The sequence below is a fragment of the Pectinophora gossypiella genome, chromosome 14 (genome assembly GCF_024362695.1).
Source record: "Pectinophora gossypiella chromosome 14, ilPecGoss1.1, whole genome shotgun sequence".
NCBI lineage: Eukaryota > Metazoa > Arthropoda > Insecta > Lepidoptera > Gelechiidae > Pectinophora > Pectinophora gossypiella.
This window is the reverse complement of record NC_065417.1, coordinates 6,397,328-6,411,898: the sequence shown is the minus strand read 5'-3', so window position 1 is coordinate 6,411,898 and position 14,571 is coordinate 6,397,328. Positions and strand designations below refer to the sequence as shown.

The window sequence follows — 14,571 nt, the reverse complement described above, 5'->3', positions numbered from 1 at the left end:
TATTTTAAATTCTCAGAATAATGTGTGTGATTTCGGAGAAAAGTAATATACTATATTATGAAACTTGGCCTAAGAATATCAATAAAAACAAGGAAATAATATACAAAATTCAAGTTGTTTATTACCTTTGGATAAATATGGAAAATTATTCCTCCATTACCAAGACTTATAATAAAATACATTATCTAAATATCGACAATGAAAAATAATCACACTAGCTTTGCCGAATATAAAACACTGTACATTTAAACAATGATTTTTCATATCTGCACTATATTACAATAATAATAATAGGAAGTTTATGTCACCAGTTAAAAAAATAATTAGACAAAACATTGTATAACATAACTTCATAAGCAATTATTTTTTTGAATAATATCAATTTAAAAAATAATTTAACTATGTTGCCATGGTGACTAGGATCAAAATAAAACTAAATATAGCCCCCACCACTTATTGCTTGAAAGTACACAAACAGGAATATGCAGTGGCTTATCATTACCACCTATTTCTAGTAATGTTGAGCTTATACAAAATGTTTCATCTTAATGATTCTATAGTTGTATGTAAGTACATAGGTTTCAAGTATGCAAAGATAACATAAGTATTTGTGCATACCAAGTTTGACTATTATAGCAAGTGTTTTTGGCATTAAAATCTATAAATAAACATTTCTAATTATGATGTCATAAGGAAACTATTTTGATGTTAAATTGTAATGGACCTATCGGTGGGTCTAATGAAGTCTTTCATATAAAAAATAAATATGAGCAATTTATTACATAATGTATGAAACCTTAAAAGTCAAAATTTTAGACTTACATTACTTTCAGACAACTAATAGTAATATAATAAGTTAAAGTGATAATTTATGGAATGTATCTCCTTTTATACATGAAGGATGGAATATAAGGGAGTACATACATAGTATTGCAGAGTATCAGTCATAATAAAAGGAGTACTTTACACTATTTACAAGCAACTTCAATCCATACAGTGTTTAACACCTCTACCAATTACCTATAGGCCGTAATACTGTTAACTAGATATTACATAGCCACACCAATTATTCTCTATACATAATTGTTGACTTGTCATTGAAAAATTAAGTTCATATTTTAAGACCACTATTTTATTGCAATATACAAACATTTTTATGGGTTTAGGACAATCAAACAATACAGCAGGTGTATCAAAGTACAACTAGTGAGTATTAAACATGCTGTCTGATTATACATAACATGGGATTTCATACATGAGAATCCAGCATCAATATACATATAAGCACCTTTCCTTTATGATTCCCATATACAAATAACTATAATAATTGACTTTTCATTTTCTTTCTTGGACTATTATTACTTTAAAAGGAGGTACATATTATTAATTAACTAATCAAAAACTATAATTGGGTTACAATGTTGCTAGAATCCTTGTGAAACCAATCCCCGCTCCCAGTACAGTCTGTCCAATTCCCCATATCATAGCATGTATGGGGGGCATGGCTAAGTTAGCGGCTCGGTATATGAACGCAATTGCGGCGCTACTTGCGACGCCAGAAGTCACTGGGTTTATAACACCAAACACTATTAAGAGAACAGGGAAAAACTTTCCATATTTATGTTTTCTAAGGGTTCCAAACGACACGAGAGCAGCGCAGGTATGCACGAACACAGAAGAACACAAGGACCACAAAAACACAGGGTACCACATCTCGCCAAATGTGTCCAGAGGGTCACCAGAAGTTAACTTCAGTATATCCACAAAGGAATCGAATTCAGATACTCGGAACTCTGACAACATGTCATACATGTTGCCTTACATTTCCTGATGCTCGTAGGCATCGGGGCTGCGTGCGATTTCATTAAATTCCTGATAATAAGTTTACTTCAACATTTCAATTTCGTAGCACTTCGTCGTATCATCCAATTTCGAACACCTTTATTATTCACTAGATGGATTTATTCAGATTTTGTAAATACTATCTAAAGAATCAACAAAGATTTTTAGCAGGGAAAAGAGCATTTCTTAAAATATATCGACGATAAATCTCACTTAATCTCAGACAGAAGCAAGTAATCTGACATTTTGTTTTTGTATTATTTTTTTACTGTCAAATTATTCGTTCAATCATTCACTTACTTTACGTTCTATAACTCTATAGTATAGAGTAACATATTCCACATTTGTTGCACCATACATTCAACGACCGATCATGAGTATGACCAATTTCACGTCAGCGGCTCCTCCCTCGCCGTCCGACCGACATGTCAGATTGATATATTACCACCGGCAGATCGGCAACAAAAAAAATGAATGAATGTTTTAATCAGTGTTGCCGATCTGTGGGGAATTCCCCAAACTGCGGGGAAAGCAAAGCTGATTGGGGAATGTGTGGGGAGAGCTTCAATTCGGGGAAAATGCGGGGATTTTAAGTATGAACACAAATACGCGATATTTAACATCAAATTTCTGCTAGTCTTGATTGATTTCCCTGATAGCCTTTAATTCCGTAAGTTGACGTCAGAATAATGGTCAAGTTGCCGTCCAACTACTGCCGTATATTGACGTCAAGTTTACAGCAGAATCTGGAGAGTAAAATTTGACGGAAACTTGCGGTGAATTTAACGTTAAGTATTATCTATTATCACTAGGCGGCTAGTGGCAGAAATAAAAATCACATGGAATACGTCGCGACCTACCGGCAGAATTTAGCTTTCAAGTAGCTCTACCTAGCGGGAAAAAATACATTTTTTAATTTCTGTAAAAAATAAAAAAATGATGGTATTTGCTCTTCAACGTAACGAAAAATATAATTAGAAAATATAGATATTAAAAAGAACTTTACAGTGAATGTGACACTAGTGATATCTGACATACGTCAGAAATGCATTCTCACAGAGACCGAACTTTACCTACATTTTTGGTTGTTTTATTTCTGTGGGGAATATGTGGGGAATTATCATTTTTCTTTCCCCAAACGTGGGGAATTTCGACAATGCGTTTGGGGATTTTAGCAAATTACTGTCGGCAACACTGGTTTTAATTTAAAATAGAATTTAAAGAGAAATTTTAAAGGTTATGTTTTGATAAATAAATTCTTAATTTCCTATAAAATTTTATAAAACCACATATAAATTATGCAACACGTGGAAGGATCTAGTAATGAGATTTGGCTTTCACAGCCTCCAAAATACACAACTTTTAGAGTAAATAAATTAAAAAAGTTTGATTTGAAAAATTTAGTAAATTTTTTGTCTGCAGTAAGTTTAATTTTATTTTAATAGGTATTTACATCCAGGCAAGGCGGTCTCAATTCAGGCCAATGTGTACCTATATACCAGTCCCTTTTCTAATCCCGGAATTTCATGTTCGTAAATCCCGGTAAAAATACAAATAAAAGCAGATTTGTTATGAATTCTTTACTTTTATTTTTGTGGTTACTGGGGTTTGCCACTGGGAATTCCCGGTATTGTATTTACGGCAATTCCCAAAAAAAATAACTTTTTTCAGTTCCGGGAAATATAACCTATTTCCGTGCATTTCGGTAATACACAAAAAATATATATATCTTTAAAATTGGGACACAAGAAGCCGAAGAGTATTATATAAATATAAGAGTAATATTTATATAACTATTAATCTTCCAGCAAAGCAAGGAACTGAACTGTTCTCAATTGCCCAAATTTTACTTCCTGAGGCCTGATTGTCTAGTGGTAGAACAGTGGCCTCCTTATTTAATTCCTGATAAACTAAAATGTGAACATGAGGTAGTTGTGGATGCTTTGTGCGCAGCTGCTGTGCTAAGAGGAGCACATGTTTTTGCACCAGGAGTCATGGGTCTATCCCCTGGTAAGCATTGGGTAAACAGTTTATTGTGGATAAAATATTTTTACTCTGCATTTACGTAGTTTTTAAATACGGTGGACCATTTTCCAGATTGCAAAGTAGGTGAAAAAGTCGATATTTATGGAGATTTGGAGGGTCACTGCAAGAGGGGTTTGAAGATTAAGTACACTGGAAAGAAAGTGTATGTGGGCACAGGCATTTTAAAAATGTCGCGCTATGAATTATATGACAACGGAATTCAACCCCGGTGACAATTTTTTTATCTTAATTTTTTAAATAATTGCCTTTATTAGCTGTACTGTAAATGCAATATAACAGTTAACTTCCTTCTTTTCAGTGGTATTGCCGTCCACACATTACTCCCAGCTTCAAGACTGCCTGTGGTGAATGAATCAATAAGTCCAAAAGGAGAGATTCTGTTGCAAAATCTACCATCAATAGTTTGTGGATGGGTTGTTGATGCCGAGCCTAATGATTTTATCTTAGATATGTGTGCAGCTCCAGGCAACAAAACTACACATTTGGCGGAAATGTCAAATAACCAGGTTTGCACTTATAGTATAATTTATTGTGTATAATAAAATCTATAAAATACATTGTAATATATTATCACCTTGTCTTACAGGCAAAAATTATTGCAATAGATAAAACTAAACTAAAAACAGATAAAATTCGTATAAATTGTGAATTACAAGCGATAACTTGTGTTAAAATTTATTTCTACGACTCAACGAAAATTTGTTCTAACACAAGAGGATTAAATGGTGAACCACCATTCCAGCCTAAAACCTTTGACAAAGTACTTTTAGATGCTCCCTGCAGCGGTTTGGGCCAAAGACCGCAGTTAAACAATAAAATGACGCCTAAAATGCTTCAGTCTTACAAGTTTATGCAAAGGAAACTTTTTGAAGCAGTAAGTGCCATATATATATTATTTAAATATCATAATTATATCAATAAAAAAGGTGATAGTTCCACATTTAAATATACGTTTTCCTGATTTTAGGCTGCGAAAGTATTAAAAGTTCACGGTAAGCTGGTTTACAGCACATGTACAGTAACAGTGGATGAAAATGAAGCTTTAGTTGCATGGGCTCTCAAAAAGTTTCCATTTATGAAGCTTATACCTGCTGAGCCACTACTTGGTGGTCCCGGGTTGGCAAACTGCGGCCTTACCGATGACCAAAGGCAAGTAAAATTAGTAAAGTAGATCATAGTAACATTTGAGGATTATTTAAAATGGCAAGATTTTATACTTCCGAAAATAATTGAAACATGAATGGTACAAACCACGTCTCGAATATTTTTCCGAATATACTTACATAATAAATTTAATATATATATTTTTTATTCCATCATAGTGTAAAATTATAATTTCTGTGACTGCTTTCTTTAATCTTTTTTGTGATTCGCAATATAACATTTGTACTAGAGAAAATGCGTAGGTTGATCGATACTTATATAATATTTAATACTTACATGACACTAATTGTTGGTATATCACATGTAATTATATATAATTTGTTTCAGATTACTGGTTCAAAGATTCGGCCCAGAAGATGACCCTCTTCGACAGGTTGATGCTATCTTTAAAGATACTATAGGATTTTTCATTGCAGCATTTACTAAAATACAATAAATAACATTTTATTTTCTACTGGCACATTTTTCTCATCCCTTAATATTCTCATTTGTCTTCGAAGCTCTTAAGAGTATCTTACTGGTTAGTCTTTTTCCTAGAATCTCTAAGGCCTTTCTCACTTCTATTTTATATATGTAACCAAACACCACATATATCTGGTATATACCTATTCTATGCCGAAACCGAACGCTTATTAGTATATTTTATGATATTATGCAAGTTACAATTTCTCAATATGCACCCACAGTCCGCTACCTGCTTTCAACAAAAAACCTTTGCTGTCGAATTTAATGGGATCTTCGGTTTTAGAGCAAGCTGAAAACTTGAAATTCTTCAGCAATGTTACCATTGCTAGTTTAGCAGAGAACATGGCGAAACGTAAACCTGAAACAAATACGTATAGGTGGTCAGTTTCACAATCTATGGACAACATACGGTGCATACTTTACCGTTGGTTGGTGGAAGTGTTCGGGCTTGTGTCCCGGGGCTTCACCTCCAAAGCATCACATCACCTTACTTTTTTGGATAATCAGATGATTCAGCATGCTGTAACTTTGCCAAAGATAATGTCCCTTAGGGAATTGAACCCGGACCTCCAGATCGCAAGCCCAACGGTCTAACTTTAAGGCTAAAAGGCTTTAAAAGTATTTTTCATTTTTACCTATGCAGTTTCTGGGCCCAGCCCCAAAAGCTAGGAACAAATGAGAAGGTCGGTCACGTTTCTCATCATACATAAATCTTTCCGGTTTGAATTCATGTGGGTCGGGATAATAGTCAGGGTCCATGTGTATACCGTATACGGGTATTGCCACAACATCTCCCACGTCTACAGATACTGAAGTTCCAGGTAGAATGTATTTCTTCGTGCACACTCTGTCGACTCGGGATACTGGCGGATACATGCGTAGAGTTTCTGAAATACAAGTAGGTATATTTTATTTATTTGAAGACAGCTCAGCTGGGAAAAGCGTATCAGGTTCAATTTCCGGCTTTATATTAAAAGCATATTATTTGATATAATATCGGATTCAATACATTTTTAATGTCATTTGTTTACCTAACAAGAACCCTTCGAGATAATGCAGCTGTGTAAGCAGTTCATAGCTCATGTCTTTTCCGTTGGTTTGTTCTTGTACTTTAGCTCGTAAACTTTCTTGCAGGTCAGGTTTAGTAGCGAGTATGTGGATGGCAAAAGACAAGAGTGTGCTGGATGTTTCGTATCCTGCTATAAGGAAAAGTAACGACTGTGCGTCTATAGTATCGTCATCCATATCTGAAAATACAAACAGTATGTATGTATATGTTAACTCATTCCACAATATTTGATAAAGTAGCTAGACACTCATATCATTCTTATCTAAATACAATATTAACTATCAGACTTAGAAGAGCATTGTTCTGGCATACCTGTATCAATGACAAACATTGTATTTAGGACACGGGTATATTCGTTATTATGATTCGCAGTACTAACAATATTAAAGATTTAAGACTTACGTGTCTCTGATGTCGTGTTTTCAGAATCACTTTTTTCTTTTTCTGCTGCTTCAATCAAAAGTTGGAGAAAGTCATTCTTTCTGTAATTTTACCACAATAAACATTAGACATACAAAGCAAACTACATTTTTAAATTCTAATATTAAGTTCATACTTACTTAATTCCGGAAGACCTTCTTTCTGCTTTAGCAGCTTTAAGTATTCTCACCAGCTCATCAGTTGACTCACGATACATAAACGATATGTTCAAAAGTCCGAATGCCTTAGGCGCAAACATCAGAAGGAAGAATATAAGAAATCTCTTTCCTTTGGGCATGAAATTGAACTTTTCAGCTACCTAGAAATATATTTAAACATTCATGCATTAACATTCTCTGTTAAGTAGTCACAGGTAGTAATGAAACTGTTGCATATTATTTTATCTTACCTTAACAAAATGAGCATTTTCATCATTAAAAGCATCACATCTGATGCCAAAAGCACAAGCGCCTATAACTTCTAATGTAAAATGACCAATTGTGTCTTTCATTTCGACGTCTTTACCATCTGAAAGACAATTTGTTGTAAATAGCTTGAGTGTGACAAGCCTTATTGCAAGTGTATTTGGAAACCATCACTTACCATACTGTTTTAAGAACTCAGCCAACTGCTGTGAACAGGTTTCAATAAGAGGCAACATATTCTTTAGACGCGCAGAGCTGAATGAAGGTGTAATTGCGCTCCGGACTCCTTTCCATTCTCCTCCCTGTTTGATTTCATTGTTTTTCACACTACAAAATGCTTTATTGCAAATAAACACAACCAACAGTGCAATTGGTTTGTAATAATTATTATGATTATAAACCTGTTTTAATAGTGTTCAAATACCTTCAAATTAATGAGTGAGCGACTCATATATCTCGGTTCATTGGTCCTCAGAGCGTTTCTATCGACAAAGTGTTCGAAGTCACGAATAGTCACAGCCTTGATAAGGTCAGGGTCCAACAAATACAGAGTAGGTCTTCTTCCTTCAAACATACCTAAAAGACATTAACAAAATTACTCATTCATGTTTAGTAAGTACCTTTCTAATTAATGATGAATGATATTCGGTTACAATTCAACGTAGCAAGAATCAAGGAATAAACAAGAAACAAATATTAAAAAAAAAAAAAAAAAAATCAAAGAAATTAAATTAAAAAAAAAATATTATGAAATTATTAAATTAAAATAATTAATTATTTAATTAATTATTATTATTATTATTAAATTTTTTTTTTTGAAAATATTTTTTATTAAATATGATTAAATAAATTGTTTTTTAGTAAAAATGGTGATTATTGAAATAGTTTTCCCTCCCAGACTATCTGTGTTCACTTTTAATTTGCGATCATATAACTGGGTTATAATATTAAAGCTAATTTCACATATACTTTCACTTTTTACAATATAAGATTTTTGTAAAAGAAAAGATATAGAAATATAGGTATTTGGTCAGCGCTTACCTCCATAGGGTTTTCCTTTAAAATAATTATAAATATATAATTGGAATTCATGGAAAGATATTTTTGATAAAAGCCTGGGACCTAAATTCCCCAAAAATATTTTGGGTTTCATAAATGCAATGCCTTTCTTTTCAAAAAAGTCAAATGTACTAGTATAATAAAAGTACAAAGCGAAAATGCATGTTAGAAATAATAGTAATTTCCATTCTTCCATTATAAATTGTAATATTTGTGTAGTACCACTCGGCTCCATGGTTTATCTTTAAAAGTAGCACTTATGTAACACTTTCAATTAACATATAGGTATGTATCTAACACTATAACTAGAAATCAATTATTTCAATATTTGTACCAAATTGTAAGCTTTCAGTTTCAGGCCTTTGTTTCAGCCAAACTGACAAGTCGTGTAGACGAATCGACACTTCTACGATAGTAAGATATAAGAATAATAAAAACAAACAAAACAGTTGTCGACAGTCGTCGTGAGAGTGAATGATTTGCTGTAGAAAATAAAATCGTATATCTTCGTGTATGGAACCTCGATGCCGTATATACGCTTCCGGTAACGATGCAAAAACTCGTCGAACATGTCGGGTCGGCAGTGTTTACAACACTAGTATACTAAAAAAAAATATTGAGCACAACAAATAGAGAAAAATAATTAAGTCCACTATGGTTCTCATTCATTCATTCAATTGAAGTTAGCGTTGTGTGTGCTTTCCAAGTTTTAGTTGTGGGATTTTATTATTATTGTAAATAATAAATTGCTCTCGTTAATTGAAATAACACTTTATTCATTGGTGTAATTAGGTGATAGTAAGGGCGTAAACCACAAAATTCAAAGTAAGCATGTTGTTTATTAATTTTGATGAAATATTTCTTGGTATTGACATGAAGTTGGCATTAAATCAATTCCCATTCCCATTGTCGAAAACTGTCAAAAGAGTACGTGCTTGCATGCTAACCTGTAACATAATTTCTAAACCGCGTGTGAGTGCTAAGAATCTGGAAGTTAGATAGTGTAAAGAATAGAAAAGCTTCATTTACAATGGTAAAAGTGCGGTCAGCCCCGGGGGCACCCCGGAAACAGGGGTTCAACAAATCCGGGCACTCTATGAATCCGGATCGTCCGACTGAAGGATTGAAAGGTGTAGGGAACCCCAGAACTAAAGGAACCATCAAAAGGTTGCAGATGTACCGCAATTTTAAGGCGAAAAGAGATAAAACTGGAAAAATATTGACTCCTGCGCCTTTCCAAGGTTGGTTGCCCTCTGGTACCACGGCTCGCGTGGAACCTAATCAAAAATGGTTTGGTAACTCTAGAGTCATATCACAAAATGCATTGCAGAAATTCCAGGAGGAATTTGGAGCTGCTGTGAAAAATCCTTATCAAGTTGTTATGAAACCCACAAACTTGCCAATCACATTACTCAATGAAAAGGCCAAGAATGCTAGAGTTCATCTTCTAGATACAGAGGGCTTTGATAAAACTTTTGGACCTAAAAAACAAAGGAAAAGAGTCAACCTTAAGTTTGGTGATTTACATTCACTGTCAAAAGCCGTTGAAGAAAGTTCTGAAAAATATGATGAAACTAAAGACGTGGACCGAGTTAAGGAGGATGATGGTGTCAGGGAAGGGCAAAGAGACTGGGTATTTGGTGCTGGAATGAGTAAGAGAATATGGAATGAACTATATAAAGTTGTAGATTCATCTGATGTTCTGCTGCAAGTGCTTGATGCTCGTGACCCTATGGGCACTAGGTGTCCTTACGTAGAAAAATACCTCAGAGAAGAAAAGCCTCATAAGCATTTAATTTTTATCTTAAACAAAGTTGACTTGGTTCCAAACTGGGTAACCCAGCGTTGGGTTGCTATACTAAGTGCCGAGTATCCTACTGTAGCTTTCCATGCTTCTTTAACTCATCCATTTGGTAAAGGCTCACTTATTAATTTGCTGCGTCAGTTTGCAAAATTACATATTGACAAGAAACAGATCAGTGTTGGATTGATTGGTTATCCTAATGTTGGCAAATCATCAGTAATCAACACATTGAGATCTAAAAAAGTGTGCAAAGTTGCCCCTATAGCTGGTGAAACTAAAGTCTGGCAGTACATCACCTTAATGAGAAGGATATTCCTTATAGATTGCCCAGGAATTGTTTATCCTTCTGCTGAAACTGATACAGAAAAGGTTCTTAAAGGTGTAGTAAGAGTTGAGTTGGTACAGAATCCAGAGGACTATATAGAGGAAGTTATCAAGAGGGTCCGCAAGGATTATATGATCAAAACATACAAAGTTGATGACTGGGATACATCAACTGAATTTTTAGAGAAGTTGGCAGCTAGAACTGGCAAATTATTGAAAAAAGGAGAGCCTGATGTCAACCAGGTGGCAAGGATGGTTCTTAATGATTGGCAGAGAGGTAAGCTGCCATTTTATGTAGCTCCAGAAGGCTTTGAAGTGCCACTCTCAAAACACAAAGAAGTTGAATCAAGTATACCTGAAGCAAAATCTGACGATAATAAAATACAGGAAGAGGCTTTACAAGAAGTTACAGAACCAGAAGCTGAGGCAGATATAAAAGACAAACCAGTACTTACTGTGAATAAACTTGTAATAGCACAAGACTTTGCAAAAATTCGAGTAGGTCTACAGTTTGACAATGAAGATGATGTTAAACCCCTTGAAAAGATTGATATTCCAGAAGAACTAAAGAACATAGATGATGGAAATGAGTCAGATAAAGATTCAGAAACTGGAGAACAAGAAAAAGATGATGATGGTGATTCATCAGACATAAGTGAATTTTATAGTGATGTGAATGAAAATGAATGTAGTGATGTTGAAGATCATTTGACAAATGACCCAGAAACTGTTAAGGAATTAAAAAGAAAGAAGCTTGAAGCAGCCAGTGGAGTATTCACAGTGGAAGAAGTCCCACATGGAGGAAAAAGGCGTAAAGGTGAAACTGCTGCTGGTAAAAAAGTCACTGCAAAACAAAGAAGAGCCATTGAAAGGGCTCAACGTCGGACAAAGACTGGAAGCAACTTTTATGAAGTATCTAATGTCAAAAATAGGAACCGCAACAAGAAAATACCTTAACCTTGTGTTATTTACTCAATAAATTGTAATTTAATCACATTAATTGTATGTTCTTATTTAACAAAACTTTATTTTGTAGAATATATTTTTTATGTATCTAGAATTTTAAGGTAATACTCAACTTTTACTTTGTTATTTTATTTTATCTAAAATCAAAGTACTAAGACAACTAACAATCTATTAAATGTATTTCAGATGTCGTCAGGCAGCGACAGTGACGAAGATTTCGTACCAGGAGAGCCTGAACAACTATCAGAGGAGGAGTCGGCAGATGACGAAACCGATTTACAATATGAAAAAGAACAAGAACACAAGGCAAGGAAACGAAAAGCCGCTGAAGAAGCCACGGACAAAAAGAAACGTAAAACTAAGAGAGGTGTCAAAGAGGTTGAAGAAGTAAAACCACCAGTTGAAGAAAAACCTGTACCTGAAGTGTTAAGTCCTGAAGAAGAAAAGAAGAAAGCAGATGATTTGTGGGCGAAGTTTCTAGAAGGAACAGATACTAAGCCTAAACCTAAAGTAAGTGCCATAGCTGAAGCACCAAAACCAACAGTTTCAACCATTAAACCTCAAACTGCTGATGTTAAACAAAATAAGGAGGATGACAAGGCTCGGGAGCGGAGGATCTTCGAATTTGCCGGCGAAACAATAGTTGTTGAAAACAATATTATTAAGGAGAAGATCAAAGCAGCAGATACCCCTGCTGCAGGTAAATATCTGTAATTAAAACTATAAAGAGTTTTCATTACTTTTAAAATGAAGCAGTAATACTACTATATTTATATAGGTATATTAATAGGCTCTATTTTGCGTAGAACGTTATGCATGAAATTATTTAGCTCAACTAAACCCAGCTCCTCCGTAAAAGTAATCAAAGCTTTAAACATTGAAAAATCTAAATATTTTATACAATTTATAATATCTTTCCAATTACGATTTTAGTAAAATTGGGTGGTCCGTCGCGCAGTCGCGGTGGTGGGTTGTCTAACGTGCTGGGCCAGCTCAACCAGAAGAACAAATTGTCTACCCTAGAGAAGTCTAAGCTAGACTGGGCTACGTACAAACAGGAGGAAGGAATTGAAGAGGAAATACAAAGTCACAATAAAGGAAAACATGGGTAAGTTGTGCAAATAATATTTAAACACAACATAGTATCACATCTGTGTCCTCGAAGACTTAGTCTCTATAGTACACCCACTCCTAACGAAACACAAAAGCAAAACAAACAAATAAAACATTAAACATCATAAGCTCATGACTATATCATGGCAGTCAGAGGTACATCCATCGTAAGAGGGAGAAAGTACGCACGCATCACCGAGCTTTCTACTATTTACTATGTTTATATGTAGTCAATACATCTACTAAAAGGTATATAGAGGAATTTGGTTTTGGGTGTAAATAATCAAAATTATCGATGATTCAAATGATGACGTTTGTCATAATAAAAAATAAAAAAAAATAAAAATAGTTTTATTTCACATAATTGTAACGAAGTTTGTTGTCGAGACTTCCCAGTAAGTAACTAGAGTACTTGTGTTGGGAATGACTCGCAACTCCCCTTTGGTATACAATCATATACCAAACATAACATCAAACAAAACCAAAGTACCGATTTTATTGTTGTGGATCATCCACTTTTATAGTGTTCTGTAATACTTGTTTATAATATTGGACAAATTAAAGCGAGAACACGCACCACTGTCTCGACTATCATGTTGGTCTAATAGAAAGCTTGTCGAAGCGTTAGTAATCAGTGCATCTTGTGATGGATGTACCTCTGACAACCCCAATTTCCCAATTGGGGTACCCCTACTGCGGGTTGGGGGTGATAATAAATAAATAAACTAAAAACAAATATTTAACAAATTGTTCTCTACTCCTTCAGGTATTTGGAGCGCCAGGACTTTCTGGAGCGAGCAGATCTTCGTCAATACGAGATCGAGAGGGAGTTGCGTATGAGTCGACGTAGCAACCGATAAATACAACACACGATGTCATAGATGCCATAGCGTAGCAGTTTCCGATACTCTTACTAATGTCCGTCTCTTTAAGATTAAATTCAATTTGCTGCATTTAAATTAACTTTTTATTTACCACCGACTTGATTGTTTTATTGGTTCTTCCATTTCGGTACAAATAAATTAGAAACATAGCATTAGGAGTCGATACATGAGCCAAAGCATTTTCACATTATCTGTTGCTATATCGATGACCTATTTCACAGAAAGATCCAATATGAAATGTACTTCTTCATCATGCGGCTTGATCGTGATAGGCTCGAGACAAGAAACAAAAGCCATTACAGAATACTTGGAGGTTAACAACCTATTGCCATTAACCGAGCATAAATCCTGGAAACCAAATGATATTCATAATCTTATGATCCAAACACGAATTCAAACTCAAAGTCACGAGTACTAATATGTATATGTCGTGGCCAGATCGTAGAATTGATCATTTCATGATGTGTTCGACGAAAATGGTCATATTTCATGAAATAGAATATCACTGGTTGGCCACATCATGATGTAGATGGCCACGACATATGTCCTTTGAAATCATGTCACATTAACTTTTTTTGACAAATTAAACCGTAAGTCTCAAATATGATAGTGCGACAGGGTTCTAAGTGGGTACATAATATTGCTCATTATTATCATGTACCCACTTTAGAACCGTATTTTATATGTTACTATAGGGTTTAGAGTCCGAGCTGGCATTCGAACCCGTGACACTAAGATGTACATACATAAACTCACGCCCGTAATCCCTAATGGGGTGGGCAGAGCCACAAGTAATCAAAGACAACTTGCAGCCACTGTTGATACGAAGTCTAAAGATGGATATGATGAACCTTATGGTCAGCCTATCGCCCATAACATTAGTCCAACATGTTAGAGGACACAATCTCTCTGTCGGTTTTTACGACATACCCGGGAACAGAAGCAGCTGAACGTGTTCTATGTTTTTTATTTGCTCAAACACTAAGATGT

General features: G+C 34.7%; 4 protein-coding genes across 4 annotated transcripts; 2 read left to right on the top strand and 2 right to left on the bottom strand.

The window, feature by feature from the left end:
- Positions 1 to 96: 96 nt before the first annotated feature.
- LOC126372322 (transmembrane protein 170A) lies at positions 97 to 2,305 on the bottom strand. Its single transcript, XM_050018023.1, has one exon. The coding sequence runs from the start codon at positions 1,810 to 1,812 to the stop codon at positions 1,414 to 1,416; it is 399 nt and encodes a 132-aa protein (XP_049873980.1). The 5' UTR covers positions 1,813 to 2,305; the 3' UTR covers positions 97 to 1,413.
- A 750-nt stretch (positions 2,306 to 3,055) lies between these two features.
- On the top strand, positions 3,056 to 5,506 carry LOC126372308 (tRNA (cytosine(72)-C(5))-methyltransferase NSUN6). The gene is made up of 7 exons (XM_050018001.1): positions 3,056 to 3,263; positions 3,651 to 3,852; positions 3,940 to 4,096; positions 4,187 to 4,394; positions 4,475 to 4,762; positions 4,856 to 5,037; positions 5,380 to 5,506. The coding sequence occupies exons 1-7, from the start codon at positions 3,141 to 3,143 to the stop codon at positions 5,486 to 5,488; spliced, it is 1,269 nt and encodes a 422-aa protein (XP_049873958.1). The 5' UTR covers positions 3,056 to 3,140; the 3' UTR covers positions 5,489 to 5,506.
- Positions 4,396 to 9,031, bottom strand: LOC126372301 (cytochrome P450 9e2-like). Its single transcript, XM_050017992.1, has 9 exons — positions 8,473 to 9,031; positions 7,856 to 8,007; positions 7,610 to 7,733; positions 7,416 to 7,534; positions 7,147 to 7,325; positions 6,989 to 7,068; positions 6,549 to 6,764; positions 6,153 to 6,404; positions 4,396 to 5,875 (listed from the first exon to the last, which is right to left on the bottom strand). The coding sequence occupies exons 1-9, from the start codon at positions 8,723 to 8,725 to the stop codon at positions 5,712 to 5,714; spliced, it is 1,539 nt and encodes a 512-aa protein (XP_049873949.1). The 5' UTR covers positions 8,726 to 9,031; the 3' UTR covers positions 4,396 to 5,711.
- A 347-nt stretch (positions 9,032 to 9,378) lies between these two features.
- Positions 9,379 to 13,656, top strand: LOC126372324 (uncharacterized). The gene is made up of 4 exons (XM_050018025.1): positions 9,379 to 11,539; positions 11,771 to 12,284; positions 12,518 to 12,692; positions 13,464 to 13,656. Exons 1-4 carry the CDS (start codon positions 9,521 to 9,523, stop codon positions 13,555 to 13,557), a joined length of 2,802 nt encoding a protein of 933 aa, XP_049873982.1. The 5' UTR covers positions 9,379 to 9,520; the 3' UTR covers positions 13,558 to 13,656.
- The last annotated feature ends 915 nt before the right edge of the window (positions 13,657 to 14,571 follow it).